The sequence below is a fragment of the Camelina sativa genome, chromosome 18, assembly GCF_030686135.1.
Source record: "Camelina sativa cultivar CO46 ecotype springtype chromosome 18, ASM3068613v1".
NCBI lineage: Eukaryota > Viridiplantae > Streptophyta > Magnoliopsida > Brassicales > Brassicaceae > Camelina > Camelina sativa.
In genome coordinates, this window is record NC_141897.1 from 16949253 (window position 1) to 16968424 (window position 19172).

General features: G+C 34.9%; 4 protein-coding genes across 7 annotated transcripts; 2 read left to right on the plus strand and 2 right to left on the minus strand.

Moving 5' to 3' along the window:
* Positions 1 to 1480: 1480 nt before the first annotated feature.
* LOC104761480 (uncharacterized) lies at positions 1481 to 3548 on the minus strand. Its single transcript, XM_010484567.2, has 2 exons — positions 2537 to 3548; positions 1481 to 2251 (listed from the first exon to the last, which is right to left on the minus strand). The coding sequence occupies exons 1-2, from the start codon at positions 3327 to 3329 to the stop codon at positions 1608 to 1610; spliced, it is 1437 nt and encodes a 478-aa protein (XP_010482869.2). The 5' UTR covers positions 3330 to 3548; the 3' UTR covers positions 1481 to 1607.
* A 2153-nt stretch (positions 3549 to 5701) lies between these two features.
* Positions 5702 to 7029, plus strand: LOC104761481 (histone H2A.6). Its single transcript, XM_010484568.3, has 2 exons — positions 5702 to 6139; positions 6608 to 7029. The coding sequence occupies exons 1-2, from the start codon at positions 5951 to 5953 to the stop codon at positions 6809 to 6811; spliced, it is 393 nt and encodes a 130-aa protein (XP_010482870.1). The 5' UTR covers positions 5702 to 5950; the 3' UTR covers positions 6812 to 7029.
* Positions 7030 to 7356: 327 nt separating this feature from the next.
* On the minus strand, positions 7357 to 12230 carry LOC104761482 (formin-like protein 5). 2 transcript variants are annotated; one of them, XM_087499248.1, is made up of 7 exons: positions 11870 to 12212; positions 11525 to 11762; positions 10026 to 10650; positions 9309 to 9930; positions 9022 to 9221; positions 8709 to 8944; positions 7357 to 8580 (listed from the first exon to the last, which is right to left on the minus strand). In XM_087499248.1, exons 2-7 carry the CDS (start codon positions 11699 to 11701, stop codon positions 7723 to 7725), a joined length of 2718 nt encoding a protein of 905 aa, XP_087355374.1. In that variant the 5' UTR covers positions 11702 to 11762; positions 11870 to 12212; the 3' UTR covers positions 7357 to 7722. The 2 variants fall into 2 exon arrangements, with proteins under 2 accessions (XP_087355374.1, XP_010482871.2); XM_010484569.3 differs by having other exon boundaries at positions 11525 to 12230.
* A 1099-nt stretch (positions 12231 to 13329) lies between these two features.
* On the plus strand, positions 13330 to 14788 carry LOC104761484 (21.7 kDa class VI heat shock protein). 3 transcript variants are annotated; one of them, XM_087499249.1, is made up of 2 exons: positions 13330 to 14063; positions 14300 to 14788. In XM_087499249.1, the coding sequence occupies exons 1-2, from the start codon at positions 13748 to 13750 to the stop codon at positions 14314 to 14316; spliced, it is 333 nt and encodes a 110-aa protein (XP_087355375.1). In that variant the 5' UTR covers positions 13330 to 13747; the 3' UTR covers positions 14317 to 14788. The 3 variants fall into 3 exon arrangements, with proteins under 3 accessions (XP_087355375.1, XP_010482872.2, XP_010482873.2); XM_010484570.3 differs by having other exon boundaries at positions 13342 to 14063; positions 14277 to 14788; XM_010484571.3 differs by having other exon boundaries at positions 13657 to 14071.
* The last annotated feature ends 4384 nt before the right edge of the window (positions 14789 to 19172 follow it).

Genomic DNA, 19172 nt, shown 5'->3' on the forward strand with positions numbered 1-19172 from the left:
GATTGTTGTCGACTGAAAAATCAAAATCAAAATTAATTGGTTTCGAGAGATGTCATGTGGTGTGATCCCACCGTTACTTAGGTTGAAGTAGATACACTGTCCATATCAGGCCTCGTTGTCATTCATTCCAATATATAGTTATATTCTTATATATCTCATACAAAAATATCCAAATTTTGATTGTTTTGTTCTGTGGATTAGCACATTTACGATTCATATTCCCCAAATCTACAATATACGTACGGTGTTCAGGAATCCACTTAATTATTATGTATACAATATACGAAACTTAATACAAAATGGGGGAAAAAAGAAACTTAATACAAAAAGTTGAATATTAACACAATTATCTTTAGTTTTCAATATAATCATTGTTCCTTCTTTTACAAACATTAGTTTTTTTTTCTGACAAAACAAATAATATACTCCTACTATAGTTTTAAGATCGTTAAATATGTATATCACAAATATTTGGCAGAGCCCTAGATATAACTATCGACTTATATATATTTTTCAAAATTCGAAAGTTCAAGATTTGAAATTTATTGGGCTCAGAGAGATTCAGATTTTTTTTTCATTTTCTCAGGGGATAATTATGAGTGGGTGGCTTTTGCAGATAGATAAATTTAAAGCTCCAAATAAGTTTTTGCATGGGATAGAATTTTGTCGCCACCTTTGACGTAAGCTTTGTCTCGCTGCCATTATGAATCCTAAGGACCATTTACTTTTTTCGTTTTAACAAAATGCCTAATCACCATTAATGTTATTTTTGTTCTTATTTGCCCTGCCTTTTATATGAAACAATGTTGGACGTAATCTATGACTAAAAGGGGATAGCTCCCAAAAAAAAAATTGAAGCAAAAGATAACAATAATGTTTTTTTTTTGGTTATAGATGGTGAAAAATATTTTGAATACAAAGTTTAAGTTTGAACGATAATATTAATGTGGTTAATTCATATATTCATATATTTTCGTAAATAATGAATAAAAAAGGAACAATGTGAAAGGGCAAATGGTGAAAAACATGTTACTTAATCAATTACTTAAAAAGGAACAATGGAGACCATTGACATAGTGGATGAATTGGTTAAGCTCTATTTGAAGTGTGAAGCTATAGAGATGCGAATCAAAACATTTAGAGTGGAAACTGATTTCTCTCAACTCATTAACGCTATTTCAACAAGATCCCTCGACTACCTCGACTCGACTCTGCATCTAACTCTGACACGAATTCAGCTAAACATGCTCTCATTATAGTTTGTTTAAGACATGCTCTCAAGAAACATGTTCCAAAATTTTGAAAAGGTTTTCTCGTCGTCAAGAAAAATAATATTTCTGTTATTTCATTTTCAATTAACTTTTTGTTACTTAATAAAAAATTTGGCCTTTAGTAGTAGCACTTTTTACCAACAGGCCACCCGTGAAACCAAATTCTCACTCTTCCGCATTTCAACATGCAACATAATTAGAAGTAAGAATTAAAAACTACATTCCAAACTCTATTGATTTCAATTCTCATCATAACGATAAACAAATTTATCAACAAAAATAACAATTCACTCTTCCCTCAAAAGACCAAAACAAAACAAAAAAACACTAATATTTTTAGGGTTTGCAAATGACCACAAAGCAAGGAAGCAAAGCTTTAGGATTAAGCAAATAAAGCTCCTCCACATTTGTATACAAACCAACTTTACCAGCCAATGAATCAAACCCACTCATCAACCCATTCATCTCCTCCACATTCTCCACCGGCCTATGCACTCTCCCGGCAATAACCCTACAAACAATCAACACTTTCCTCACCGTCCGATCAACATCTCCACCGTTAACCAAAATCGACTCAAACGCTCTCCCACTAGTCGAAGCCGTGAACACACCAATCCCATTGTTCTTCTCCTCTCGTTTCGCCGAGAACCCGTTTCTTATAATCCGACAAACACTACACTTATCCGCCGTGCATATACTCGTTGACCCGTTTATACCTAAACCACAAGCCACTGTGGTACCGTGGAACCTAAGCAGCTCGTTCCCATCAGCTAGACATCTCGGATGCTTCTTCTGAAGTTTGCTCGCTCTGATTTTAACTGTCTCTCTGTATTCTTCGAATCTAGCTAATGTCTTTTGCATATTGTGAACTTTTAATACTCGATCGATTCTTCCACATTGGTTCTCTGATTTTAACCAGCTCGTTCTGCATATTATCTCCACTATCTTTCTTGATGAGTCTCCTTCTACTAGCTCTGATACTGCAATTTGGATGAAGATTAGATCAAATTAACAACCTTTTTAACCTAATTGCATAATCAAAATCCAATCTTTTTGATAAAGTTGAGATCTTTATTACCTAACTGCATCATTCGGTTATGAAATTCGAAATTTGGATTTGTAAAACTCTGTTTTGTCGATAAAGTTGAGATTTTTAAGAACTTTTTTCTCCTAAAGTTGGAAACTTTTTGTAATTCTGAAACCCAAATTGCATAGTTTCGATTGTGAAGATTGAAAAACAAAGACTCGAACTTTGGAATACGTACCGGCGTGTTTAGAGAGATGATGAGCTTCAGCAGCTTCAAGTTTATTGAACTGTTCACCACATTTATGACAAGAAACAGAGGAGTTCGAGTTGCTTCCATTAACGGGAGAGTCTCTGTTCATCTCTAATGAAACTCTCCTGTTTGTATGAAACCTTTCTCCTCCTCCTCCTCCTCCTCCTCCTCTGTCTCTCTCGGACAGAGCAGAAGATCCTTTTTTTGTTTGGCTCCGGTGAGATGCTGAGCGGTTAAGATAATGCATCGGTGTACCTGGTCTCAACATACCCACATAAGTCGTTGACCGACCATTCCCTCCTCCACCGCCGCCGCCACCATTGGAATCTGCTGCTCCGGCAGGTGAAGCAGCCATGTCTCCTCCAACACCAGTGATCTTAAACTCGCAAGTTGAGTTACTAAGGATAACTTCATGAGTAATGGGATTGAGAAACTCATTGCTTCCCATAGAACGAGGACTACTAGTTGGTGGTGGTCTATCGAAATGTCTTTTGCTTCCGTGGATTACGTCTTTGAGATTCGCTATCGATCTTGAACATCCTGATAAGCCACCACCGCACACGGCGGCGCCTCCGATGCTGGAGTTTCTCTTGGTGGAGATGGTGGAGAGGTGTTGTTGTTGTTGTTTGGTATTATTACTGGTAGTGGATGGTTTAGTAGGATCGTGGACATCAGATGGTTCGGATTTGCAGTGGAGAGACTTCTTGAGTGAGAACCAAACAGTTGGGATGTTCTTGTTCTTCTTCTTCTTCTTTTGGATTTTTCTACTTGAATCTTCCATTGTTCTTTGTTTGTTTTGATATCTCTCTCTCTCTCTCTCTCTCTCTCTCTCTATCTTCTTCTTAAAAAATTTGGGGATTTTTATTTTGGAATTGGTACTATGATAATAAATATAAATGAAAATATTAATGAAGAAGTAGAAGAAGCAAAATAGGCAAGTGAAGTTTTTGACTTGTACTAGTAATCTAGTATACAGTTAAAATTATTAAATGAGATATGTGAAAATATTAATTTGGTTTTAGTATTTTTATAAGAAGGCATGTACGTGCATATGAATCTAAAGGATGGTCTATAATGTCTCACTAGACTCAACTCACCGATGTAATAACACGAGAGAATGTTTGTTTCATTTACTGTTTTTGCGAATCTTATAAAGTGTAAAAAGAAAAAAACTAAAAAGACTTCACAAGTCACCCAACACCTGTTCATGTTTTCATGTTTATGTTCATAAATCATGAATCATGAAATAGTATACTCATTTTCTTGTATTATTCTAATTAGTCTTTTTATTCGTTAAACTGAATATTGGAGTGATGGAGTCTCTATTCTGGTTACAGTTTGATGCATTCATTCAAAAAAAAAAAAAAAAAAAGACAATCTAAATTTCATGAACTTTGCATTCATTAAGAGGATGAATGTTAACCATAAATCGTAATGAATTCAATAAGTTTAATTATTTTTAAAGATATATCAAAAGATTTTTTTACTATAATTACTTACCGTGTAGAGAATTCATATCTCCAAAATTTTGGAATTTCCCTTAAACTGTCTCTTACAAAATTTAATTACAGTTAATACAATCGTCAATCAATGAGTGTGTTAGTGGGCAAAGTTCACCGGTGAGATTCTACGAATTGTAGTAAAAGACTACGGTAAAGTTTGTTCCAAAAACAAGAAAAGACTACGATTAGTCGTAAATAAACAAATGTCATAATTGACGAATCTGATATTTTTACAAAGCTTTCTACGATGTCCGAAACCTAGTCAGGCTAGAACTATGTATTCACTCACTTATCATAACTAAGTTCATCCAAGTAATAATGATAACATATTGTTGTTCAGACAACTAAACGAAAGTTAGCTATAGGAGCTAAGTTTTGAATAAATTGAAAAGAAAAAAAAAGAACATTGATTTCAATTCATCAACTCACTTCTTTCCGCTTGCATCTGTCAATTCACTTTTAAAAGCCCTCCCACAATAGCAAATGAAGCGTTCTGACATTTCTTGGAATATACTACTAATCAATTTACAGTAATCATCAATATGTACATTATCTTTAAGACAAACAAAAATTATGTACATTAAATATTGAAGACAAAAAAAAAAGATCATTTGAAACTTCAGATAATATTTGCACAAAATTTTTAAAAAAATTTACGACTAAAATATACCATGTAACTTTTATCATTCTAGTAAGTAAATACTATACTCTTGAAAGATCAGTTTTTTTTTTTCACAAGAGGAAGAAAAGAATAAGAATTTTAGAAAATTAAAGTTTTTGTAATGGATGACAATAACATGATTGTTAAGGATCAAAATAAAAATTTTTAAAATGAGAAGTTATAGTATATTTTTGTCAAACTTTCAAACTGCATTTAATATTGACTTGTAGATATCGCAAAGGGTGGTAGATAAATGAAGTTAGGTGTGGGTGTCGTTATGGCCATATTGAATTTTAAACGAAAGGAACATTAAATTTTAGAAAAATTGAATTTTGAAAAACACAATTGATAGATAGATAGATATGTCCTTCTGGGTTTCCCAGTTTTTGCCGTAAAACCTAAAACCTAACAGGACCATCATTCCGACCACACCACATTGACTGGTCTGCCCCAATCAAGCTTTCACATATCTTAATATCGTGTGACTTGCATCTACTACTAAGTATGGAAAATTTATTAGGTGCACATTATAGTTTCATACTAAATTTTATTTGAACAATACTTAGGTTCACCCCCTCTATTGTTAACCAATAAAAACATGACATGTAAGACTAAATTAAAACCAAATATTGAATTAAAAAAAAAAAGGAAAATAAACAAAAAAAAAAGTCAAAATGTGTTTGACGTCGTTTTAACGTCGATCACCCTTTACTTTAACATTTTCTTAGGATGACGTTTACAGTAATTCATCAAAGTAACCTAGTAGTGATCAAAACTTAATAATGGTTAAAATTGGTGATGTATGTACAACAAAAGCTTATAAAAACACCACATTAGTAGAAAAATTAGTTTTTACTACATAAAATCATTACGCTAAACCCATACACGGCCCATTTATATCATTCACCAGCCCATAATATACTATCCAATAGAAATAAATCGAATTATTACTCCACGTTAAAACAATTTGGAAATTCCCTCGTCCAAAATGAAACCAACAAGAAAAAGTGAAGCGGTGCAACAGATCGCAGCCATTGATTTAGTTTCAATCAACGGCTAATACATCTTCGATCCGCGTACTCTGTTCTTATTGGTTGACAACTTTATTATCCAACACATATATATTCTTCTTTGTTTAATTCGTCAAGAGAAAAAATTCGATTTTTGCGCTGAAAGAAAAAAAAGAAAGAAAGAAAAAGAGAGAGAGCTCCTTTGGTTAGTCAGTTTGTTGAGAAAAAAATGGCGGGTCGTGGGAAAACACTAGGATCCGGTGCGGCGAAGAAAGCAACGTCTCGGAGTAGCAAAGCTGGGCTTCAATTCCCTGTGGGTCGTATCGCTCGTTTCTTGAAAGCTGGTAAATACGCCGAACGTGTTGGTGCTGGTGCTCCTGTTTATCTCGCCGCCGTTCTCGAGTATTTGGCCGCCGAGGTTACTTTATTTTTCTTTTCCCAATCTCTTTCTCATTCCCTTTACCTATATTTTTATCAGGGCTTCCTCTGTTTTTGCGTGACTATTTATTTTTTTTTGTTTTACAAGACGAATCTAGGGTTCTTGAAGTTTCAGAAATTGGGGAATTTTAGTTAAAGTTGTAAAATTTTACATATATTTCTCAATTTTTGTTTAGATTGGTGTTTAAATTGATTTTAAATGAACATACTTTTGTGTGTATTTGATTAGTCTAAAATCGAAATTTTTGTACTTTCTGCAACTGTGTGCATAGAATTTGATCTAATATGGAATCTAATCTGATTTGTTTGTTAAAGTTCTCATTTTTTGGGTATTTTGATCATTTGAGTTTTTTTTTTTCTTGAATTGGGAGTGTTTAATCGTCTTGGGGTCGTTAATGGCTTTGTGTTTGAAACTGAAATTGAGGTGTTTTAAAATCATTCTCGTTAGGTTCTTGAACTCGCTGGGAACGCAGCAAGAGATAACAAGAAGACACGTATTGTTCCTCGTCACATTCAGCTCGCTGTGAGAAACGATGAGGAGCTAAGCAAGCTTCTTGGAGATGTGACGATTGCTAACGGAGGAGTGATGCCTAATATCCACAATCTTCTTCTCCCTAAGAAGTCTGGACCTTCAAAGCCTCAGGAAGATTAGAGATTCTCAAAACACAAGGATGATATAGAAGAAACACGTCTTGCTGACTCCTTTTGTTCTGTTTCGCTTCTGAATTGAATAAACACAATAACTAGCTAGTGCTTTTTGTTTAGGTTCTTTTGTTTTATGTCAGTTGTTTAGTAGGGGCTTTGTTTTGGACATCTTGTTTCAGTTTCTTTGTGAATATATCAAAAGTCTCAGAATATTATTTTACATAATTGAGTTCGAGTGTTTCTTGCTTCCAAACGAGTGTTACAAGTAATCCTGATGGTCTAATATGTCTTGCTGACTCTTTTGTTCTATTTCGCTTCTGATTCAATAGAAACAACAACTAGCTAATGGCCTAGTGCTTTTGTTTTCTATCAGTTGTTAAGGGGCTTTGTTTTGGACATCTTGTTTCAGTATTATTTACATAGTTGAGTTTGAGAGTTTCTTGTCTAAACGAGTTTTACAAATCATTTGTGATCAAAGATAAACTCGTCTCTTTCTGCAACAAGGAACTCTTGGTACTTTTGGATTTAGAAATTGGGTTGCTTTGGTTGCAATTAAAAAAAAAAATATATATATATATATATATAAACGTTATTGATAGTTATATTACAACAGTAAACAGAAAAAGGATTACTATTCTATGGCACAACAAGATTTAAGAAGAAAACAAAATGATGTGTGTTTTCTAAAACTAAAGTAGAAAATGTCAGTACAAGGAAAAGAGAGTGACAGTGTAAGTCAACAACTCCAAATGCTTCCTTTGTGTTTGTTCATCTGATCATCACTGACTAAAACCTGACATCTATGTGAGTTAATGCCATTCCACTCCCAGCAGAAAAAAAACATCTTCAGAAGCTCTCAGCAAAACCGCAGAGGATTTATGTCCTAACATGTTGCAAAACCAGAGATTTGTAAATATTTTAGTCTGAATCTGAACTAGACTGATCCATGCGTCTCTCTGAAATAGCTGGAAACAGCTTCTGCCTAGGATCTACTGAAAGTGGTTGTCTTGGAGTTTCAGAAGCAGATGAGGCTGTAGAGCCCTGTTTTCTGGCCATCCTTACGGGTCTTCCTCGTGCCTCTCTGACTTCTTTGCAGGACTTATCTAAGATTATCAAAAAATCACGCACAATCACAAACAAACGCAACCCTTCATCTTTTCCAGCTTTGCCATGGAAATAGTCCCCTGTACTTTTCACCAAAGCCATTATTCTCTTCTCTTCTTCGATCACTGACACGATGCTACCTTCAGCATTTTGAATAAAATCTTCTAGCGCTTCACGAAACCCACTTTCCTCGCCTGAACTCTTCATCTCAGAGTTGACAAAGTCCCGAGCTTTCGACAAAGCATGACCCATTTTAAGAACAGTCCCTGTTAAACCATCAGCATCTATGTTTGCAGATTTCTTTACATTTTCAAGCTCACTGCTCAACCCTGAAACTTTCTGAAGTCCAAGATTACGGTAATTCTCTTCTGCCTCTTCAGTGGTTTCCTCGGCTAAAAGATCCTCTGTTTTAACACTTGAGAAGCTTTGGCTCTCTCTGATAGTACGAGCCGCTCTTAAACCTTCAGTCCTAATTATCTCTTGAACAACGAACTGGAGGAGCGTTGTTTTCCCATCAGTGCCCTTGACGTCTGCTAATTTTAAGAGAGTGTCCAGCTTGAAAGCTTGAGCACCACCCCTGAATGTACCATCATTCATTCGGTTTCCCGTCTTGAGAACGGCCTCTAAGAGCTTCAGGAACAGCCGACTTCCCCTAAGTTCTTTACAAGCAACCTTTCATATACACAAAAGAAGATGCATTTAGATTGGAGAAGAAGTAAAATATTTGAGAAAGACTAAGAAACTCTGTAATCTGTTTTCCTTTCCAGAACATAGTTTTTGTTAACGATTAGGAAACGTACCTCTAATGTCTGAAATGATTCTTTAACAAAGGCCATTTCTTCATGGAGTGTACACATAAATAGAAGTGCCTCTAGACGCTTGAAAGCGAAAGGGATATCAACGACTGCTTTCAGGAATCGTTCAGCGGTTCCCAGTTGAGCTATTTCACCACAGTATAATCTAAGCTTTAGTTCTTCTTCTGGTGTTGGTGCCATCTTTAACAGAGTCTGAATGAATTCTACAGGAAGCTCATTTCCTAATTCAACGAAGATTATGTTAGAGAACACATGGGGCAATGTTCCACCTAGAAAAAATGAAGGAAAAGAAGGTTACCTTCGCGAAGTGCATCACACACTTCTTCTGTTGTCGCATTCAAAGCACGCAAAAGAATTGACAGATTTTGTCCTTTCTTTGGTTCCAGAATCTGAATAAACTGAGGTAAAGTAACTTGTCCAGAGGACCCCTTCTTGTCGTTTTTATTCTTGTCTGCTGCTGCATATCCGAATAACGACTCTATCATCTCTTCATTGAACCTGGAAAAGCATCATAAAATAAGTTGTATTCAGTTACTGTATGAAAGTTATAGAATATTGGGGAAAAAAGCTAGCAAGTTTACTCACTGAAAGGATCCTGATCTTATATCATTCCAAACCATTGAATGTTCTGGGTTTGCTTGAACTTTATCCCAGAAAAATGGCTTCAGCTTTGTTTTGGAGGGACCATCATCCTCTGATGACTTTGCTGGCCCAGAAGCTGGTCGGGGTGCTTTTGGGCCCAGACTCATCGGTGGAGGTGGACGTGGTCCTTTAAGTCCAGGAGGAGGTGGCGGCCTAGGCCCACAAGAACCAGGTGGAGGAGCTGGAGGAGGTGGTCGTGGAGGACCAGCAGAAGATGGCATTGGTGGTGCTGGAGCTGGCGCAGGAGGAGCAGAACCCTTTTTTGAGGATACCTTAAAGAATTTGGGTGGTTCCGGTGGAAGAGGCTCCACTTTACCAGAAAGAGACTTCCCTGAAAGTGCAGAAGCTGTTCTTCCAGGTGGAGGCTTCAAAGGTGGCATCCCGTGATTGGTAATACTACTATTATGCATTCCTTCCTGTGACATCCTTTCTTCTAACGAATCCGAATTGTCTGAATTACTTCCATCGAAAGATGATGACATTTTTCCTTGGTTTGAGTAAATGTTATAAGATTGATGACCCGGCTTCTCTCCTTTAACAGAACCACCATAGTTAATGGAGGAACCTGAAAACGTTAAAAAGAACTACTTAAATCTTTATATATTCAACAAAATTTCTTGTTAGATTAGTACCGTGAGAAAGTGGATATATTATTATTACCAACAGAGTAATCGCTACTGCTTAAACTGAGTAGAGGCCGTTCATCATTTTTCCTGCCTCCTGAACCATTTCCACAAACCCTGGTGCAGCATAAGAAGAATAATGCAGCAAGCAAAAACGTAGAAACTGCAGTCACAACAACAGCAATGATGATTGTTTTCTGATGATCCTCTTTCTTTTTCGCAGGTGAAACAGGTGCAGATTTTGGAGTTTTAGAAACGTTTTTCTTAGCAGGAGGAGGAGGGGGAGATTTTGATGGGGGAAAAGATGATCTCCGTGGAGGTGGGGATCTTGATCGAGTAGGTGGGCCTGGATTACGCTTAGGAGGACGGGGAGGGGAAGGGGAAGGAGAAGGAGAAGGGGAAGAGCCTGGTCTAGTAGCTAGGTTTCTCCTCGGAGTAGTATCAACCAGAGATGATAGGAGCTCAAGATACTTGGGGTTATGACCATTTAACTTTCCTTTTTCTTGGATACAATCAAGAAGAGTCTGCTTTAGATGGGAGTGATTCAAACCAAATAGTTCCTTATTATCCTCCAAACCTGGAAAACATAGATTGAATGCTGCGACAGCTTCCTTCACACAATCTGAATCTTGCCAACAACGCTGCGACCATGATGTTTCTACCTGTCAAACATTGTACGAAAGACATGAGACAAACAGTTTTAAAAGCTATAAGAAAAAAACTGAAAATCATAGCATTAACTAAGAGACAGCCAACTAATAAATCCAGGCACAATTGCAAATGGGAATCCAAACTATTTTGCAAGATGAAAACAATGTAAGCGTTCTGAGATGATCTTACTTTTGTTATAGCAAACATGAACCAAAACCAATAACGCAGTCTTAGTCTCGAAACCTAACGCTTTCAGCAAGAATATGACTCACATATCTCTCTGGATAAAGTCTACAACAGAGCTACAGGATCTTCTAGATGTTACATTTTATCTCTCTGGATAAAGTCTACAACAGAGCTACAGGATTTTCTAGGTATTACATTTTATCTACCTAACTTGAACACCGTAGCTACATATCCGAAACCAAGGCTTGAAACTACTTTAGAAGAGAGACTCCCACTACAAACCTGAAACTCGACAAGCATAAACTGAAAGCTATAGCAGCAACAAAATGCACTCTAAATGTATACCCCACTGATTAGATCTAGCTTTAAGAATATACATGATTGACACAAATTCGAAAACCATAGACTTTAAATAGGAGGAAAGGATATAAGCATCTCGTAATGATCTCTTTCTCAAACACCTGGATAATACTTGCAGGGAACATGAAACAAAACCAAAAAAAATGCAAATTCAGTCTCTAAAACCTAGCTTTCAGCAAGAAACAGCTAATATCTCGCAACTCTCCCCTCAAAAGTACACTACAGAGCTACAGGATCTCCTAGCTTCTACATATCAAGCTCTCTCAGATAAATCCCAATCACAAATGATGTAAAAAGAAAAAAGAATCAAACAGACTTGAAAAGCACAAAAGGGCTTACCAATTGTGTATTGACCTGCCCTGTTGATGGAGGAGCCATGAATTGACTACGAAAAGTCTCATCTTTTTCTGCATTCTCTTCCAAGGTAACCACCAAGAACCCAGAAAGCAGAATCAACCACAAAACTAAACGAGTGCAATTCTGATCACCCATTCCTCCTCGAATCATTCCAAACATATCTTTTGTTTCTCATTTCATCTAATATACTCCCAACAACAACGGCGTAATCAAAAAGCTCCTTCAATGAAACGATTTAATACCACTAATTTAATGCAGAACAACCCTTTTGATTAATTTCGATAAAGATCGAAACTTTAAACACAAAAAAAAAACTCAACAACCAACCCTGATCGAGAAAAACTGGAGCTGACTTCGACGCAATTCAATAATAAAAGCTTCGAGAACAATGCCAACGAGATCAATACACGTTTTCAGAAAACTAAGAGACAGCACAAAAGGTAAACAGAGTTGGTGCTAATGATTGTGGTTGTCAGATCCAATACCAAAAAAGCTCAATGGCGATTGTTGTCGTCGGTGCGCTCTCAAACCAAACCCAAAATTTTGACCAGCGAGACCAAACAAAAGTTTCAACCTTTTTTTTCTTTTTTTTTTTTTTTCGACGAGAAAAATTCACGGAGAAATTAGCTCTCAAGCTTCATTAAAATTTTCTCCAAAGCTTTTTTCGTTCATTTTTTTCGAAAATTACGCAGAGTTATTGATATATTGGATTATTTTATTATGTTTTTTCTTGATTTTCTTACTTAAGGCGAAAAGGTAATTAATCAATTTAAGTATATGTATGTTTCTATTTATTTTATTATCTTATCAATAATTTAAAATGTATCTGATAATTAGAAAAAAATACTAATACTGAAAGCCAGCAAATATTTTTAAATTTGTTTTTTTTTAAGTATTTCCTCAAAACTCATTTCCATATAAGTTATGAATTTATGATATTGTTTGTCTAATTTTATTATTTCTCTCATGCTTTGAGTATCTAAGTAATGTAGAAAGGAAAACATTAAACTCATAATGAATTATTAATCTTCATGTTTTAAACTAAATTTTAGAAGTTAAAGTTTAAGGCAATCAATCATGTTTTGTTTAGGCTAGTATAGTAGAAACAAGAAACAAATAGTACTAACCTCTGATGACATCTTCATTTTAATCCATGTTTAGATATGCATGATGCATTGCATGGAGTCATGGACCATCTCTCTCAATAGTCAAATTTTCTTGGGAAAGCAAAGAGTTAAAGTAATTAAAGACTGATTCGAAAAAAGTTCGAATCTCGATCTAGTGCATTACGCTATTCATCTCTTTCACACTTATTTTTCTTACTTTTCTTAACAAACTTAAAGTAATGATAAATTGTTTATTTCCCTTGGTAAAGTAAACCGTAGATTCTTCCATGAGAGCAACCATCCTTTTCCATTCATCATTGGATCCGGAAAACTCAAATCAAATGCGTATAAAAATCTAAGTTTAGTGTCAAATCTGCTTATACATATATGCATCAGCCATCCCTATGGCCCTATAATATGGTTTTTTCATACTCTATTAATATCAGTGATCATAAAGATAAGGAATCAAAAATGGTATGGCTCAAAGCAAATAAGGACACATTTGTGACCCTTGGAGCAATTTCTAACGTCAAGAGAACATATTCTCCTTTCTTTACTTTAAGCGCGTGTAAAGTATTGTCACAAAGAAAGAAGAATCTCTCCCAACTTTGGACCTATCATGTCAATCTAAGTGTAATGATATATAAATATGCTACAAATATACCTCCACAAATTTACAAGAGAATAAAATGTAGGGAAAAGTAATTTCTGCCTAATTACATTTCTCAAAAATTATATATGAGTTAAAATATTAGTTGATATTTTATATATCTAAGATCGTTTGCTATTATTGTCTTTTTCATATTCAAAGTAGTTTAAGTTACAAGTTTCTGATATGTAAAATAGGTAAAATATCTAAAACTAATGTCTAATAATTTTTGTATACCTGAATTTTTTTTTAATTTTTTATGTCCCCATTAAACTTTACTATATAGTTATGGCCCTTAATGTGAAATTCTTTTGGTTAGCTTTTTATATCCTTTTTAGCTATCTCAAAACTCATACTATAAAACATTGATTCGAAAACATTTACACACACAATCAACCACATCCCCTACTTTTTCTTATTCGTCTCAATCTCTCTTTCTCTCTCTCTCTAATGACGAGTAGTAGTGGAAGCCTCAAACTAGAGATCCACACCGACGATAAGACGCCGGGAAAGTGGAGCGTACCACTCGGCGATGAATCTTTCCGAAGGTTCTTGAGCGGAGGAGGAGGCTCGGAGAAAGCTGTGTTCGGCGAGGGATCACTTTTCAGCCCATTTTTGTTTGGGAAGTACTTTGATCCATCAGATGCATTTCCGTTGTGGGAGTTTGAGGCTGAGGTTCTGCTGGCGAGCCTCAGAAGCTTAGGACACTGTAGAGTTGATTGGTCTCAGACCGATCAAGCTTATGTCCTTAAATCCGATCTCCCCGGTACGTACGTACGTGTATTTCTTACGCTACAATTTTTCTATTTTTTTTTGGTTTGCTAACATTATGCACTTTCAAGGTGATATAATAACTATATAGATGATATCTTGAGGGTTCAAGAACATGTAATAGTTTTTAGAAAATGGTAAAAATAAATGATGTCTTCAGGGTTCAAGAACAAAAAGACTGATTAAAGTTTTGATACTTGTATATTAGTGGTCGGGAAAAATAACGTGCAGGTGTATGTGGACGTTAGTGGAAAAGTGATGGAGATTAGTGGCCAATGGAACAACAACAAGAAAACAGCGGTTAACGGTGACTGGAGAAGTGGCAGGTGGTGGGAACAAGGCTACGTCCGTCGTCTCGAGCTCCCCGGCGACGCCGACTCTAAAAACTCCGAAGTTTTCCTCTCCAACAACGAAGACTGCTCTTTCTTAGAGATCCGAATCCCTAAGATTAATTCTAAGAGCAAGTTTTAATCTGATGTGGCCTTGATGAGTATTATGTTTAGGGTTTTTTTCTCTCTTAACTTTCCCTTCTTTACTACGAGTATTATTAATATAGAATGATCTGTGATGAATTTATGTGGTGGACACACCAAGATGGATGAATGATATTATATATACATAGTATATATTATAGACAAATGATTTATAAATCACACACAAGTATGTGTCCTGTAGATTTTTCTTTTTCTTTTTTGAATATGGAAAATTAATTTGCACTAATGCATGTGTGCGGTATTAATGATTTTACTCAAGGGTCTAGTCTAATGCAGATGACGAAGGGAGGAGTCAGCATAAGGAGAAATGAAATTGACAAAGAATGCTACATATATAAGCAGTTTAGCACATATTCAAAATGCGTTATTGGCGATGCATTTTGAGAAAGCACAAGACGTAACGGAATCACTTCACTATTTTATCAGAGGTTAAGGCCTATTCTTAAATTAAACCGGTTTATTGTCTGGACTCTGGCGTGTGATATTGGACATGTTATATATTATCTCACATGAAATGTTTATTGGGCTTCAAACCAATAAATTCATGACCATAAAGACTTACGTTGTTGTCCTCAACTACCCTTTTTGCTACTCTGATTTAGTTGTTCTTAGACCGGATGTCCCAGGAAGATCGGCATTATAATCTTCTCTCAAAGGAGAGAAGATTACCGAAGCTTTCCTATTCATTTCTACATAACCTTCTTGTGTCCTGAATGGTGCCAAGTACAAACCAAAAAAAATAGGATTTATGTTCTCCCTTGGCAAAATCTGAAGAATATCGGCATTATACCATAGCTCATAGAAGTGTGGTTACCGAAACCTTCTCAAGAAAGCCATGTTCAACCTCAAACCTTCAATCACCCTCCTCCTTGTCAATGAACCAATCAAACCATTGTGTCTCTTCGCTATGGAAACCCTCTCAACGTCCCAATGTCATACTGATATGGACCATTTACCACATCTTCACCTTGTCTGTGAATGTGGCGTCGATGCACCTTGAGCTAGCTTGCGATTTGATACTCTGCTCAAATCCCCAACACCTCTTGCCCATGACTGTTGACTTATCTATCTTTTAACTTTAAGTTTGACTGCTTATGTCTTTTACCAAGTCTTGTCTTTGAAATCTCTCAACTTTGTAACCCTATTTACTTGGTGTGATTGAATGAAAAGATAATTTGTTTGCCAAAAAAAAAAAAAAAAAAAGACTTACGTTGTTGTCAAATGGCCTTTCATAGATGCTGTATTAAGAGGACTACGATTCAATGAAAAATGGACTAATTGATGTGGTGTATTTAGTCTTTATCATGTAACAATGTATAAAATGGTGCTTAAGACATCTGCGGTCAACATCTACTGGAGAAGCGGCCGGTGGTCGGAATATGACTACGTCCGTAGTCTCGACTCGAACATAGCTAGCGACACGACACCAAGGCCATTAACTCTGAAGTTTTCCTCTCAAACAAGGACGAGACCACTATACTTAGAGATCCGAATCCCCAAGATCAATTCTAAGAACAAGTTTAATCTGAGTATAACGTTTAGGGCCGGTGGTGGGTTTTCCTTACTTTGACTTTTTCGTTTTATCATCACACGATGATTTTATGTGGTGGACACAAAGGTAGTACATTTCTCTTTGGTTAGACAACATTAATGTAGTGTCCATAGGATTCTAACTTCCCTCTATATATGTATGTTGAAAATTCTCTTGCAATATTATTTGTAAAAATTAGTTGCACATTGTAACCGTTGCTTTGTCATCACCAATAGAAGTAATTCGCATCATGTGCTGTATCCCTTGTTTCCACAAAAATGTGGCTAATATTCAAATCTTCATCGGCATTTTTCATTCTCGGTTGAACATAAAACAAAATCCTCACGAATTATTGTCTCATAGCAATAACTACTAGCTACTTGTAGATGTAGTTTTTTTTTAAATGTCAAAATTGAAAATTTTATTTTATTATCCAAAAAAATTTGAACGAATATGTACGAATATCTTTTTGCCATGTACGCACACACACACGCATAAAAAGGCATCGAATCTGAACCAAAGCATGAACTGTACTTGGGCAGAGCAGAATGAGATAAACTTAAGAAAACTCTATATCAACGACAAAATCAAGTCATAAGAAAATATAAACTATACATAACAATCCATCTCAGATCTGAACATTCTTTCCAGTTCATATATAAAGTTTCACTTCATTAGCAATTGAACCCTCTTACATCAATGATGTCTAACGCAATGAGCCAACTAAACCTTACTGTATTAAAGATGTGTCAGGTTAATTTACCGGAAAAAAAAATTACGAAGGTTAAATAAGAGTAATTATTCTTTTGTAGAGGTATAGAAGAAATAAAAGTTCAAATTATTAGTGGTTCATATATTAAAAAGAAAAAATGTAAAAGTTTGGGATACATATCCATTGTTGTTCCTAAAATAGGTTTATATATGATGATTACTGAATTTGTTAATAATATAGTTTTTTCTTTAATGGAGTTCATAGTGTATTAGGGGAACAAGCTAACGAACATATGTAACAGAACAGTATTAAACTATTCTTTTAACAGAAGAAGTAGGTCTAAGTGACCAAGTTTGATGTGAGAAAATGACTTTAGATGAAATAAACCTTGGAGCTCTCTACCATAAATTAAAAAATAGATTTGGCAACAACTTTTTCTTCATGGGAAGTGTTTGGTGCAATCCCTTAACATCTATATTTATATAGAAAATTTTCATTTGAAGAAAATAATAATCGTCTGATAATATCACTATCTAGAAGTTGGTCAATATTATTATACGTTTCGACACCTATATTTTGGATTTATTACTACAGGAGATTTCTTGTTTCTTTTTTATATGTTGAAACAGTCCTTGATATGTTTAGTTGAAATATTATAACAACATGAATAGTATAGATCGTTATTACAATCCGATGTAATAATCAATGTTTAGCGAGTTAGTTTGATTCTACAAGATAAATAAGCTGAAAAGACTGTATTAGTGCCAAGTATATGTAATTTGATAAAGTTAGATGAGGAGAGTAAATAACATGACTTAACGCTGAAGTCTCCAATGAACTAATTCACGTTTCAATAAAGTTGCAAAGAAAAAAAGTTCAGAAAAAATATATACTTGGCACCCATTTGACGCAATGGAGGGACTAAAATTTTATGAAAAAAATTGTTTAACTAAGAGAAAATACATATTAAATACATATATTTTGGCCATGATTAAAAAAAAAAAATGTACGACGTGGGAATGAATATTTTGTTTCTTGCTAAACCATCTGTATACATAATTTCGAGTTTCAATAGTTTAACGTACTCTTCTAATTTCAGTTTCATTTAAAGAAGTATTCAATAGTTTTAACATAGTTCTTAAAAAAAAGATGTTTCGGAGTTCAATTAACTTTTCTTTAAAAAAAAAAAATCAACGGAGGCTACTTCTTCTAATAACATTAAAAGTTCAGATATAAGCTACATGCAGACCACAAATCATAAAAGAAATTAACGATTATTTTTGAAATGCGCGTTTTATATGATCTATATATATTAATTAAACCATTTTGCTACTCGGAGTTCCAAGACTTGTTCAACTTGATATTCGACGCCACGATTTTTTTGAGAAAAACCATAGTCTAATAATTTTTTTTTAATTAATGATACTTAAAATCTTATTAATTATTTATCGTTTAGTTTGACTAAATCAAATTTGGCATGAAACTTGCACCATCTTACTAATCACCTTTACCTTACTAATCACCTTTGCATAAAGTAAATATCTGCTTTATATCCAGACATAATGTATTTTATATATATGCATAACGCATAATGTTCAAAACCCATTTTAATAATCAAAATCTAATTACAATACGGTTCGAGGGTGAATCACAAAGTTTGCAATCATGAAATGTTTTATTGAATGATCCAATTTAGGAATATTAGTGTGAGTAAAGCTGTATAGTGTTTAGTGCGTCTAGAATGTGGACTTTAATGTCTCTTTGTCACCAATCACTAATCTCAAAAATTTTTTCCTTTTTCGAATTGGGTCAATAGTACTCAGTACGTATAAAGATTAATTAAACTCAGCATATATACGTTTTATAATTTTAACAAATTTTAATTCACAAAAGTAAATGAATCAACAAGGGTGGAATTAATCATCAGTTTTCAACAAGGCACATCAACGACGATATTTCAACTGCCAATTCAGTTCGGAGGAACATTAAGATTTTAAACATTAAGAAAGCGGTGTGATTGGTGACAAAAACAAAACGGTACAAGTGGTACAGCTTTGAATTTTTACCAATCACAAAAACTTAACTAAAAATTTTATACTCACTTTTTTCATGTACATTTTTTACAATTTTACATTATACCATTGTACAATTTTGGATAATCAGACCCATTGTTTCTCACTTTCACATGAAATTTTGACAACTCGCGTCAGGGGTGCGAGACAGAAATTTATAGAAATTACATGACAAAAGACAATTTTTGTCGTTCGGACAATATTAGCCCATACCTTTTCAAACCAGAGACGCGACTGCTACGAACAAATCTTTGGAGTAATGTTAAGGGTATTTTCGGTAAAGATAACATATCCA